The sequence below is a fragment of the Poeciliopsis prolifica genome, unplaced genomic scaffold, assembly GCF_027474105.1.
Source record: "Poeciliopsis prolifica strain line A6 unplaced genomic scaffold, Auburn_PproV2 SCAFFOLD061, whole genome shotgun sequence".
NCBI classification, from domain to species: Eukaryota; Metazoa; Chordata; class Actinopteri; order Cyprinodontiformes; family Poeciliidae; genus Poeciliopsis; species Poeciliopsis prolifica.
Window position 1 is genome coordinate 67666 of NW_026562436.1, and position 13206 is coordinate 80871.

At 37.0% G+C, this 13206-nt stretch overlaps 1 protein-coding gene across 1 annotated transcript in view; it reads right to left on the reverse strand.

Annotated features, from left to right (window-relative positions):
• Window positions 1-10383: 10383 nt before the first annotated feature.
• LOC129379819 (LIM homeobox transcription factor 1-beta-like) overlaps window positions 10384-13206 on the reverse strand; it is a 33502-nt gene continuing 30679 nt past the window's right edge. The window contains exons 8-9 of the mRNA XM_055060709.1: window positions 11926-12090; window positions 10384-10716 (exon numbers count right to left, since the gene is read on the reverse strand). Coding sequence (XP_054916684.1) covers window positions 10559-10716; window positions 11926-12090 — 323 coding nt within the window. The 3' untranslated portion in view covers window positions 10384-10558. The remainder of the gene's footprint in view (window positions 10717-11925; window positions 12091-13206) is intronic.

Consider the following 13206-nt stretch of genomic DNA (forward strand, 5'->3'; position numbering starts at 1 on the left):
GAATGCATAATAATGGTTTGTTCAGTATAATAATCATACACAACATTTGTGAATGAATGTGTTTTGAATTACATTTGAAATATACTATTGTGGTTCTTGTTCTTTAACTTCTATAATATGATGGATGTGTATTCAGTTGCTGAGGAATATGTGGAAAGCAGTAGTTCACTAGAGAATACATATTTCTGGCTTCAAAATTTTGGACACATAGTAAGCCGGCCTGGTAATGTAACTGCTGACAGGTGTCAGCCATCTTTAATGTTTAAGACCAAACTTATTTTTTCTGTGTAGCAAATGTCATCAGGACTCTGCTTTTATTAATGATTACTGCCTGGCAGCCAAAAGGTTTGTTGGAAGTTCATGGCTAATATTCCATAGCTTTCCATGATCTCAGTAACAAGGAGAGAAGGAGGTCTTTATGTAACAATAAACAAATCTGAGTTGTGAGACGAGAAGCAGCTCTTATTTCAGACCACAATAGGCCAAAATAATCACAGTGACAGGTTTTAGAATGAGAGCTGGTGCCGAACCTTTCTGCGTTTGGCTTTAGAGCAGATTTATTCCAGAAAGGCTTATAAAAAAAAGGTAAAGTCTAAATTGAGATGTTGCTGAATTAACAATTAATCTGTCCCAAGAGATCAAACAGGTCTGGTCCCCAAACACAGCTCAGTGGGATCCCTTATGGAAGGATATGAATGAAAAAAAAAAAAAAAACTAACTTTTTGGCTTAGCTCGTTATTCGATTTCCCACTTAATGCACAAAACGGAAATGGAAAAATTGGATAAAAAACAACCAATTTCAATTTTTATAATTTCATTTTTGACAAGTGGTTTGACATGGAAGTTCTCTCAGTTCGGCTTACACATTAGCCATATCACACATCAACATTATACAGGTGATCTTGATCGTTTTCTGTCAACAGCAAGTCAGTTTAATTAATGCTCCTGTGAGAAATCAATAATATCGAACATGTGGTGAAATGAGTTTTTACTTTAGTTTTTTATTTTGAAAGGTGTGGCTTTCCACGCCATCTTGCAGATATAGGTATATATCTGGCCGTTATGTACTTCTTCTCTGGTCGTTATGTACTTCTTCTCTGGATCTGGCCAAAATGGCTTTCTTCTCTGGGCACTGCTGCACCATCAGCGATAAATAGAGGTAAGGACACTATTAATTTGTCACAAAAAGTTGTTTTAAGATGTTTTTAGGGTAGAAAGTAGCCCTCATAGCTTCATCTATGCACTTCTTTGAAATATGCTCCAGAGTTTTCAGAGCAGTGCAGCTCAGCCAGCAGGGCCAGGTGGCCCAGGTGGCCCTGCTGGCTGAGCAGGGTGGTAGGAGTGCGTTTTCCCCACTTACCACGTCCTGATTTCAGCAAGTCATTCTGTCATTTTCCGCCGCTTGTTACCTGTTTGTAGCGGCTAATCAGAAGAAGATTAGGGCCCTTTAACATTTAGCTAACACCAACTGATGTGCAAAATTATTATTTTAAATTTAAGTCAGAATTTTGAGATTGAAGTCAGAATTCTGACTTTTTACATGGTCTTGTCTGAATCCTCTTCCAAAAGTAAACATTCATTTCGTTATGCTTTTTACCGTATTTCCGGACTATAAGTCGCTCCGGAGTATAAGTCGCGCCAGCCATAAAATGCATAATAAAGAAGAAAAAAAAACATATTGTAACGATTCCATGTTTTAGTTCTGCTGGGGTCCACATGGTTGTGTATTTGCATACATAATGTAACTACATTATGTTCTTTATTTTTACATGTAGCGTTATGTACTTCCCCTGTCTGACTCTGCTTACTCCCACTCACATGTGATAGGCCTGTTGTGTGGGAGGGGAGGGTCAGTACCTGCACTTAGAAGCCATTAGCTTCATATACAAAACAAAGACAGCATATAAGGCATTCTATGTAAAGGTGTCATAATCAAATTAATTGATAATTAGAGCTATGAAGGAGTGTACAAAACGGGTCTCTAAACAGGGTGCCAGACAGAGAAAACTTCTGGGTCAGACTACACATTAGCCATATCACACATCAACATTATACAGGTGATCTTGATCGTTTTCTGTCAACAGCAAGTCAGTTTAATTAATGCTCCTGTGAGAAATCAATAATATTGAACATGTGGTGAAATGAGAAAAACATTTAGCCTGAGTTTTTCAAAAATGAAATTGTCAAAATCGAAATTGATCGCTTTTTAGCCATTTCTTCCATTTCCGTTCTGTGCACTAAATGGGAAATCAGATAACGAGCTGAGTGGAGCTGTTATCTGATTTCCGATTTTGGTTTAATAAATGAAAAAAAGAAAAACAAGTCTATTTATTTATTTTATTTTCATTTTTCATTTCAAACAAAAAAAAAAAAGAACAGCCTGAAAATACACAAACCCACAAGCATACACGGACTCATTGGTTATCCAATTTCTCATTTTGGTTTAATAAACAAAAAACGAGTCTGCTTTTGTTTTTTCAGTTTTTGTTTCAAACGAAAAACAAACTACCTGAATACTCTGACCCATGACATGATCAGATCACTTAAAAATGGCATTTTGGGGGTCAATAGTTTTTAAAGCAAAGAGTTTTTGGTGCTGTTTATCCTGTAAGTGAAGCAACATCAATAAAGGTGGAGATATTGGTGAGCACTACTGTTTCTCCTCTGCACATTTTTGACAATGTTTTTGTCGTTCATATAAAAGTAACTGAACTTGATGTAAAGGTTTCATAACTGATTCAACAAAATAAAAATAAAAAAGCATGACATTTTATGTCAAAACTAAATATTACAAAGCAGTTAGCGTCATAAAATATAAATCTTGTAAAAAAATAAAAATTAAAAAAATCATTCAATGTTGCCCTTGCTGCTAGTGTGGTGTATGTTTTCTAAGCTGGAGGTCTAGAAATCTACTAGGAAGATTTTCTGAGGTCAGGATTTGTTGGCCAGCAGGTTTTATTGTGCACAGAGCTACTGACACCTGTCTCAGTCTTTATCTTCCACTGGACTGCATTCAGACCACAAATCTTTATTTACTGAGAAATATACCCAATACTTTTTTATGATTAATTGTTTGACAAAGAGACAGCTGTTTGTCTTTTACCTAGAAACTTGACAGCATAAAACAAATCAAGTTATTCCACTTGTGTTCACTTGCAGCTCATAACAGGAGAAGATTTTTTCCCACTGCGAATAAATTGCTGCCCCTACTATTCATGAAACCAAGCCATGCTAACGTAGACGAATAGTCTATGTTGCTCTGTATTGCTGGTACACCAGATTAATTTCATGTAGTATGGAATCTAAAACCTTGCATCACTTGCACTAAAACTTAGTTGTATTTGGCTAATTAAAATATTGGATGCTCTCCCCATGGATTTTCTGTCCACATGGTCAAACAAGAGAGAACAGACACATGAATAGATAGATGGATGTGCAAGGGTTGTGTACCTCATTTTTCCGTCTATGCATATTAAGATGCATGTTTATGTTATTTTATTTTATTTTATCTTTCTTGACCCTGCATTATAGCAGAAATTCTCCCTCAATTTTTAAACAGATTGCAGTGTCCTCATTGTACCTTTACAGCATTGCATCCTTATCTGGTGTCATGAACAGGTTTGCAAGGTGTTTCATCAACATCTTACTTATTACACATTAAACTGTAGAGACCTTTTGTATAAGGACTAGTTGCATCACTGTAGATAAATTATAGAAACGCACAAACCACAGTTTTAAAAGTAGAATCAGTTGATAATGTGCCAAATAACTTTGGGAATATGACCACAATCAGAAATATTAATACACTGTAAAATCCATTTTTTTGGATCCACTTTTGCAAATGACTTTTTCGCAGTCATTTGCAAAAAAATAGCTAACCTTTCAGCTACCAACAAAATTCAATTAGGACTTATGTATGAAGTAACAATAACTTAACATGGTGAAAAATGCAAAAATATTTATTGTTTTTGAGTGACCATAAACTTATTTAGAGCTGATCTCACTTGCAAATAGTTAATTGCCAACATCTCTTCACACTGCATTCAAAGAAGTGCAGATCCACAATTCAGTCTCTTCCGCTCTGACCAGTTGAGAAGGACCTTGCTGCAACAAACAGAAAGGGTGGGGACAGACCAGATGTCAATCCCATGGACCTTACCACAGGGGCTGCGTTTCATTGGCTGATGCCCATTCTACGTAGTAGTGCGGCTACCATATGTGTGGCCGTCTCACAAGCACAACCTAATGTTCATGCATTAGTAAACACATGCTAATGTAGCGCCAGACTCTGTTGTGGACTAGCAGACAGGCAGAAAGTTTTCGAATCAACAATCGAAAAAGAATGGTTCTCCATTGCCAGTACTGGTTGTTAGGAAAATTATCTAAGTTCATTTACTTCTAAGTTTATTTGAAAGGTTATGTTTTTATATTATTGTTCTGTGGGTTGTTTTCTTGACTCCTTTCTTTTGTGGTATACTCAATTGTTTTTCCAGATGTTTTCTTGGGGGTTAGAAATGTTTACACATTCTTGTGTTAAGAGCTGCTCTTGATCATTGGTTGCTTTGGTCATTAGTTGTCTGTGTTATCAACTTCCTGAGGAATGGATTTCTAACGTCATCCTTGTGTCCTGGTAAGGGCATGTCCACAGAAGAACTCCAGAACATCTTATGGGAAAGTTTATTGATTGATTGTTTGTGTAATTGTGTGAAAAGCCCAACCTCTTTGTAAACATAATAAAAGGCAGTTGGGGACTGAGAGCCGGCAGAGTAGACCCCAGACAGTGTTTGACGGCAGTTCTCCGTGTCTGGCTTTGCTTCCCTCTTCTGCAGAAAAGTAATTTGTGTCTTTGGTTGAGACTTGCATGTTGGGGAACAAAATAAACCCAACATTTTGAAGGCTCGTCCAGGATTCCCTAAATACCCGCCACTGACAGAAAGAGTATGACGCGCTGAAATCTGCCAGCAGTCAGGTTCTGCGGACATGTCCTGAAATGTCCTGGGGGATAACTTCCTTACTGGGCCAACATCTTAGGTCACCTCCTTCTCCCAGCACAGGATTGATGGGATTTAAACCAAGACAGAGCAGGAATCAACCAAGTAAGTGTGGTACAAGTGGTTTTGTGTCCACCACCCTTAGACGTCAAGGGAAAGTGAAAAGCAAAAGAAAAAACCACTCATGAAGGGAAAGGTAATAAGTGTGAAACCTAAAAAAAAAACTGTGGAAAAAGTAAGTGGTTGCTGGGGATGCTTAGCAAGGATTCTCCACTCAATCACCCGTTGAGTCAAAGTGAGAATCGCCACAACAAGAACTTGACCACCACCCCACTCTTTCTATCCCCGTGCCATAGAGTCCACTCTATGTGTAAAGGAACGGGACTAAAGCACTGTGAAATGGTGTTCTTCACAAAGGAATTAGAAAAGTCTTAAATGGTGTGTTGAAAGTAAAACAATGGACAAACGTGGTGTGTAAATTGGAAACAGGAAATTATTTGTTGCTAGGTCCTAACATGAGTTTGAGATATCTCTTTTTAAATGTGCACGTTATGTAAAACAGGATCCTGAAGACTAGAGTTTAAAAGTAAAGAAATTAAAACATGAAAAATGTTAACAAAATTTTGAAAGTTCCTGAAGCTTCAGTAAAATTTGATAAACAATTAGAGTAAAGAAAAATGATGAGGACGGACTGACAATTGGTGACTGATAAAATTTTGACTGACACATGGCCCTTTCACAGATGGAGCCTCTTTTGCGCTGTGGCTGCTGTGTGTGTATCTTGTTTTTTCAGACCAACCTTGCTGATTCATCTGGAGAGAAGATTTGTCCACACCACAGCTGTAAAGACTTTCCTAGGTCACCTTCCGACCATCACCATGACAACATATGGCAGAATTATGTGGAGATGTTGTCCCATGAATAGGTCCCAGGCCACTACGTTTCATGCCTGTGACTCCAGACAACACTTCGGATAGTGTCATTGTGATGGAAAGGGTGTGCACTGGGGTAACAACGATCTTCACCTACAGCAATGTTAATGGATACCCAACAAGTATGAGAGCTGTTATGAAGCCAGAGACAAACCATCTGGTTTGTATTCATTCTCCTCCAGGAAATTTGACTGTTCGGGTAGGCCATGTACCTGGTGCCAGCGAAACATTATTGATCTGTTTCCTAATTTGTCAGTATGAGGATGGAACTTATATTCCATGTTCCACGTGGACGCCTCAATGGAATTATCCCACTGAGGGAGGCTGGTTCCTGTGTGGAGGACGCAATATCTGTCCTTCGCTGCCTACAAACTGGACAGGTGTAACGTTCCCCATTTGTTTGCTTGTCACCTAGCGCGATAATGACAATTCTTCACAACGTGAATGTCTATGAGTGGTCTCTCCGCTCCACCAGCACTCCGCAGAATTCTTTATTTATTTATTTATTTTTTAAATTTCTATACATATATATATATATATATATGTATATATATATATATATAAAAATTCCCTTCTCACCCACCGTGGGTGGTTCTTATCCTCTGAGCTCGGGTCCTCTACCAGAGGCCTGGGAGCTTGAGGGTCCTGCGCAGTATCTTGGCTGTGCCAAGGACTGCACATTTCTGGACTGATGTTGTTCCTGGGATCTGTTGTAGCCATTGATCCAGTTTGGGGGTAACTCCCCCGAGGGCCCCGACCACCACTGTGGTCTTCACCTTCCAGGCCCTCTCCAGTTCCTCCCTGAGGCCCTGGTATTTCTCCAGTTTCTCGTGCTCCTTTTTCCTGATGTTGCAATCACTTGGTATTGCTACATCTACCACAACAGCTTTCCTCTGTTGTTTATCCACTACGACAATGTCTGGTTGGTTCACCATTACCATTTTATCTGTCTGGATCTGGAAGTCCCACAGGATCTTAGCTCTGGCGTTCTCCACCACCTTTGGGGGTGTTTCCCACTTTGATCTCGGGGTTTCCAGTCCATATTCTGCAGACATGTTTCTGTACACTATGCCTGCCACTTGGTCAGGTCGTTCCATGTACGCTTTCCCTGCCAGTATCTTGCACCCTGCTGTTATGTGCTGGACTGTCTCAGGGGCCTCCTTGCACAACCTACACCTACACCTGGTGTGGTAGATCTGGGCCTCTATTGCTCTGGTGTTTAGGGCCTGTTCCTGGGTGGCCAGGATAAGGTCCATACCATACCTTATTTGGAAATTGCAGCATTGTACTCTGGAACTGAGTTTTCTATATTTTCCATGGTTTCAAGATTTTTTTTTTTACTTTTGAAATTTTTTTGTATTCAAGTCGTGATTAAAACATAATTATGAAACACAATATGTAAATATTCCAGTTTGTTTGCTGTACTAATTTTATTATTAAAGCTGAAGATAACTTTATTCCTCTTTGGAGAAGTGTGTAAGCACAGCCATTTTAGTACACATAATAGAGGTACAGCTCATCTGGGGTAATGGAGAAACTGCAAAAGTATGTGTGTCCACGTGTGTGTATTTTTTGTATTCATATTTTTTTTATCATGTTTTCCTTAAAATTCTGAAAATCTTGTCTTTAACCTAAATAAATAATAATAAAAAAAAATACTAGGATAGCATAGTAGTCAATTTATCATGGTATATTGCTTTAATCATTAAATAAATGTTAGATACTTTTAGAAATGTCAGGAAATATCACCCACTCCCCTCAAAATAAATACTCAAAATAAAGCATAATTTATAAATAATACCTATGCATCTCAATCAATTATAGGAGGAATAAAATAACAGAGAGCCACAAAAAGTAACATGATAATAAAAAAACATTTACAATGTCAAAATATTACTGAGTCCACATATGAGAATTTTTCTTTCATTTTTTACTTTTTCTAATAAAGTTCAATAACAAATGAAGGAGTTTCACAGAAGAATTCATGAACAAACCAGGATTGTTAAACAAATGCAAGCCAAAAATTCACATATAGTCCTTTTTTTGGCAGAATCTTATGTTGATTCCATGTGTAGAAAAGTGTCCATCAAGGTGGAAACTTTCCTTCCAACTCCAAAACTCTAAAATAAAACGCATTCACAGAATCACAATATCAGCAATATGAGTATAGAAGGAAACACTTTGCATGCCATAGGTAGATGTTGTCAATCACTTTCGTCAACTAGGAATAAATGACTTCTAATAGATGTCTGAGCTCAGGAAGCTTCAAAAGTTGAAACTGATGAAAAAAGAGGATGAATGCTATCTTCTAAAATATTCCATGCCATCTTCCATGTTCTTTCAGCAAACAGTTGAGACAGAGGTTTTTTGTGGTTTCACCACTATTTACCTGCTAATGAAACAATTAAAAGTTTGTATTTTATTCAGCAGCTCATGTGACTTAGGAGATGGAAAGTTAAATCACTCAAAAATTGCTTTGTAGACAAACTCTAGTTGGCTAGCCCCAAAAACATTAAGGTTTCTTCAAAGATAAGATCTCTGTGAGCATTTCTTAAAATTTGTGTTTTCAACAAAGGTAAGCTGACTGTCCAGGAATGACCCAAGGTATTTAAAATTTGTCACTTTAATGTCTTCTGGTCTTTTAATTATCTCCACATCCTTAAGAAAATAAAAAAATAAGTTTATTAGAGAAATATCTTTTATGGTTGCAGTAATAAAAAAGATGTTGTGGTATCCTGATTCAGTGATTTTTTTAATAGTAGTTGTGTTATCAACCCCACACCAGCAGAGATAGTAAACATAGACCACTGGTGTCCAAAGTCGGTCCTCAAGAGCCAGAATCCTGTATGTTTTAGTTCTCTCACTGGTTCAATGCACCTGGATCAAAAAATGGTTCAATATAAGGCTTACTGTTGTTCAGATGAACACAGGAATATTTGAATTCCTCAACCACCTCAACTTCTCCTCCCATGATCAGAATAGGGTTTGATCAAATCCTGTTTTCCCTAAAACCTACAATCATTTTCTTTGTTTTGTTCACATTCAAGATAAGATTATCCTGCACCATGCCACAAAATGGTCCACCAGATCTCGGATACATCCGGTAACTGCATAGTCATTTGAGTTTTTCTGTTGGTGACAGAAGTCAGACTTGTGCTGGAAGTTTGAAGAGTAGAAAGTGAAAAGGAATAGAAAAAAACAGGCATTTGTGGTGCTACAGTCTTGCAGACCACGTGGTCAGACACACAATCCTTCAGACTCACAAACTGTTGCCTGTTTGCAAGGTAATCAAGATCCAGGTGATTGGTGATGCCTCCCCCTTTGTTTCTGACTAAGAAGATCCGGTTGATTTGTATTAAATTCATTGGAGAAACCAAATAACATTATCCTCACAGTCCTGCCTGCTTTGTCCAAATGACAGTGGATTTGTTGGAGCTGGTGTATGTTGGTGTCTTCAACTTCAACTCCACAGTAATAAGCAAACTGGAGGAGTGTCTTGACATATACTTTTTTTGACTCTCTCCTGGACCTTCAAATGTGAAATGTTAGAATAATATGTCTATAGTTGTTAATTACTGATTAGTTACTTTTCTTTAGCCCATCAGCAGCACAAATTTTTTATCTACAAAATCTATTTTTTTTATGTAAGTATATTTGTATTATTTATGCTGTTTAACATTCGTAGTTTATTTTATTTATGCTTTACACCATAAAATGGGAATATAAGATACAAATATATTCAAAAATGCTGGTGTCTGACCTTATGGTCATCATTAGGACTGCTGTGCTCCATCACAAATTTGGAGCAAGAACAAAAAATGTTGCTGAACCAGGCTATTATACTTCTTGGCAAGAGCTACGCTGTGCTATGGATTCAGTGAAGTCATGTACAGCAGGAAGGTTTGATCAAGGACAGCAGCTTTTGATTGATGTATACGACATTCACTTTATTTTAAATTGTAGCATTATTTTATTTTTAAAATTTCCAGTGATAATTTTAACAGTTTAATAAAATCACAGGATTGTGGAAGAATGCATTGTTTATTTAAGGTATCAACATCATTACTTTAAAATTAGAAAATAAATAGCAATGCAACATTTTTCTCAGACAATATAACCGTCCAAACACTTATAGGAATAAAAGGAGTTTCGGGCTTCAGATGTACAACAAAACTTCATCATTTGATAAAATAGATATTTACATTTGATGCCCATTTAAATGTAACATGGATTCTGGTGAGAAATAAATAGTTGTCCATTTTAAAGGGAAATTCTGGGTGTTCTTTAGGATGTAACTTACATTTCACACATACATAGAAGAACAGATTATGATCCTGTCTAGCATGAAACAGACTTGATGGTTTGCAAAAATTATGTCAGTAGAATTATATTTACTAATAGTTACCTTCTTATTTGAAATGTCCTTAGAATAAAAAAAAGTATCTGAGAGGTCTGGGATCTCTACACGAGCTGGCTGACAATAGTTTGAACATGTTCGAAAGTATTATTATTATTATTTTTTTAGTGCATTAAATTCCCTAAATCAAACACAGTCAATTTGATATTTAACTTTGTCTATTTGTGAATAGTTTGGAAAATATTTATTCAGCAGCATGAGACAATGATGGCCAGGTCTCAGGAAGCAAAGTAGCAGCTGTGCATGGAGTAAAGGCTGTCTATTGGGTTTCCTGTTTGTGCCTGTAGGAAGCATCCGCCTGGCAAGGCAACAAAGGACTCACTTAAACTTGTCATAGAGGTGTCACTGTCATTGTCATGGAAAATGGAATCCATACCTAGGCAAAGGAGAAATAATACAAAAAAGTGAAAAATAAAGCAAGACAGCATATACAGCAGCCCTAAATAGCAAGTACTTTACTGTCTTTATTTTGACAATTCAATATTAAATGTGTTTTAACAAGAAAATAGTAATGGTAGAGAGGTTGTCTTCCATCAGAACTCTGGGATTTCATGCTGGATGTGGAACTAACCTTAGCAAGTCACTGTAAACCTTGCCCTAAATATTCTAATGAATGAAGGAAGAAAGGAAGAAATGAAGCATCTCCAAAAACACAGTTCAAATACATAGAGATAAACTAGACCACCACCTACATAAAACACATGTTGGTAATAATCTGTGTTTTTACAAAATACAGTACAATGGATGATTTGGATAGAGCTGAAGCACAGTATTGTGTTAAAGGTTGTTGATTTATTGATTTGTAGGGAATCAATCCACTGTCTTCATAGAAAGAGCTGCAGTGTATAACTTTCATAATGAATGTTTTTTCTCATATTTGTTAAAATTGTCGTGACAGTCTAGCATGAGACAGATAATCTGCAAAAAAAAAAAAAAAAATCAACCTCTTCCCTGTACTATGATAGCAAACTGCAGAAAAGCACCGCTCCATGCCAGAAACAACCAATCAGACCCAGGAAGTGTCTCAGTACTGTATATCAGCTTGTGTACAGGCTGAACAATGTGCTATTGGCAGAAAAACAACTTTCCAGAAAAATTGTGTATTCGGCATCATCACTTGACATGCTGACTAGGTGAACTTCAAATAGGTTCATGAGAAAATAATATTACATGAAAATACAACATCTCAACAGGAAGGTAAAGATTGAGCACAAATTAGTTATCCAAATAGAAGAAATCTCCCAAATTGGCTAAGAAAAACAGTTAATGTATTGGAGAGGGCATTCCATAGACCATAGAATATTTGAGAGCTGCATCAAATGTGTCAAAAAATCTGTTACAGTAGATTTGTCAAAAGGAGTGGACAAAAATTTCAGCAAACTATCATTAAGGAGCTTGTAGAAGGATAGCCAGAAAATTTGACTTAAACCAGGTTATTTAAAAGTAATTATAACACATTAGGGAAAATTAAGTTAACTTTGAAAAGAAAGATGGAAAAAAAAAAGTGTTTTGAAATTTAAAGAAATCTGAAAAATACAGAATAAGAACTTTAAAACATCTGGCAGCTGCTGAACATGATGCTAACCATACGGATTCATGTGGTCACCAGGCATTTGAGGTGGAGTGAGGCCCTGATGGAGACAGTCTATGTTGTATCCACAATGCTCTATGGTCACCAACTGGGGCTGGGTCGAAGGCAGAGACGCTGAGAAGGTGCTGAGCAGGCCATCCATACAGCCAGATATTACTTCTGGTGAAAAGTGAAAGTGAAAAGCAAATAGTCGAAATACAGTTTTCTCAGCTCAACTTTTGTACATTACAATTGTTCATACATTGTGTGGTCGTTTTATGAATATGAACACACATTCCTAACTATGGGTTATATTTTTGTAATTCACTCTCTACATTTACTTCCCTTACTGGATTTATGTTTTACCCTCAAGTTGATTTCTTTCATGTTGTGTTTAAAACTGCAGTAAATAACTTTTATAAAAAATATAGGCTTTTTATATATTTGTTAAAATTGCAGTCATGACAGCATAATGTGACAGGTAATCTGGGGAAAAAAAATCAACTTCCTCGTCCTCCTCCAAGTGCTACTATTGCAGTCTGCAAAAATGCATCTTTCTTATGTCAGATACATCCAATCAAAGCCAGGAAGAAGGACTTAGAAGTGTCAGACAGCTTTGATAAGAGCTGCTAAATTTGCTAGTAGCAAAGAAACAATTTGTCACAACAGGAAAACTATATTTCTCTCATAATAACAAGTCTGAGCATTTGTGGCAAGCTTTGTCATCAGGAAGAAGCACAGTAGAAAGAAATGGGTTGGAGGTGAGCAGCTCTTATACAAGCTAGATTGACAGTGCTAAGACCCACCTCTCTGATTGGCAATTTCTGACTGATCTGGGTATTTCAGCAGTTAGCACTGGGAGAAGAAAGAGAAGGTAATTTTTTTTCAGAGATTATCTGTCTCATAATATACTGTAGCCCTATGCAACACTCCAGAAATATTCAACAAAATGTGATATTGATAAGCAGACAATATCACAAACCGAGCAAAATGATCCAAAATGCCAACATGCAGTGACTGGCTGCTGCCAGGAAGACACAGGAAGATGCAATTTTATATTTTGTAGATTTGTTCTAAAGAAGTGTTTAGAACAGCTAACCTGAAGACTTTACTAGTATGAAACACAGTCCAGACTTTTGGGGTGAAAGTCTGGACTGCGTTTCCAGTTAACATAGGAAAATTATGTCCAAAATTCCCTCAGTAATTTTTTGTCATCGGAACAAGTAATTTATTTTGTGTCATTGTGTCAGTAATTTATTACATTTTTCTCATGTGAGAAGTCATTTACATTTGTTT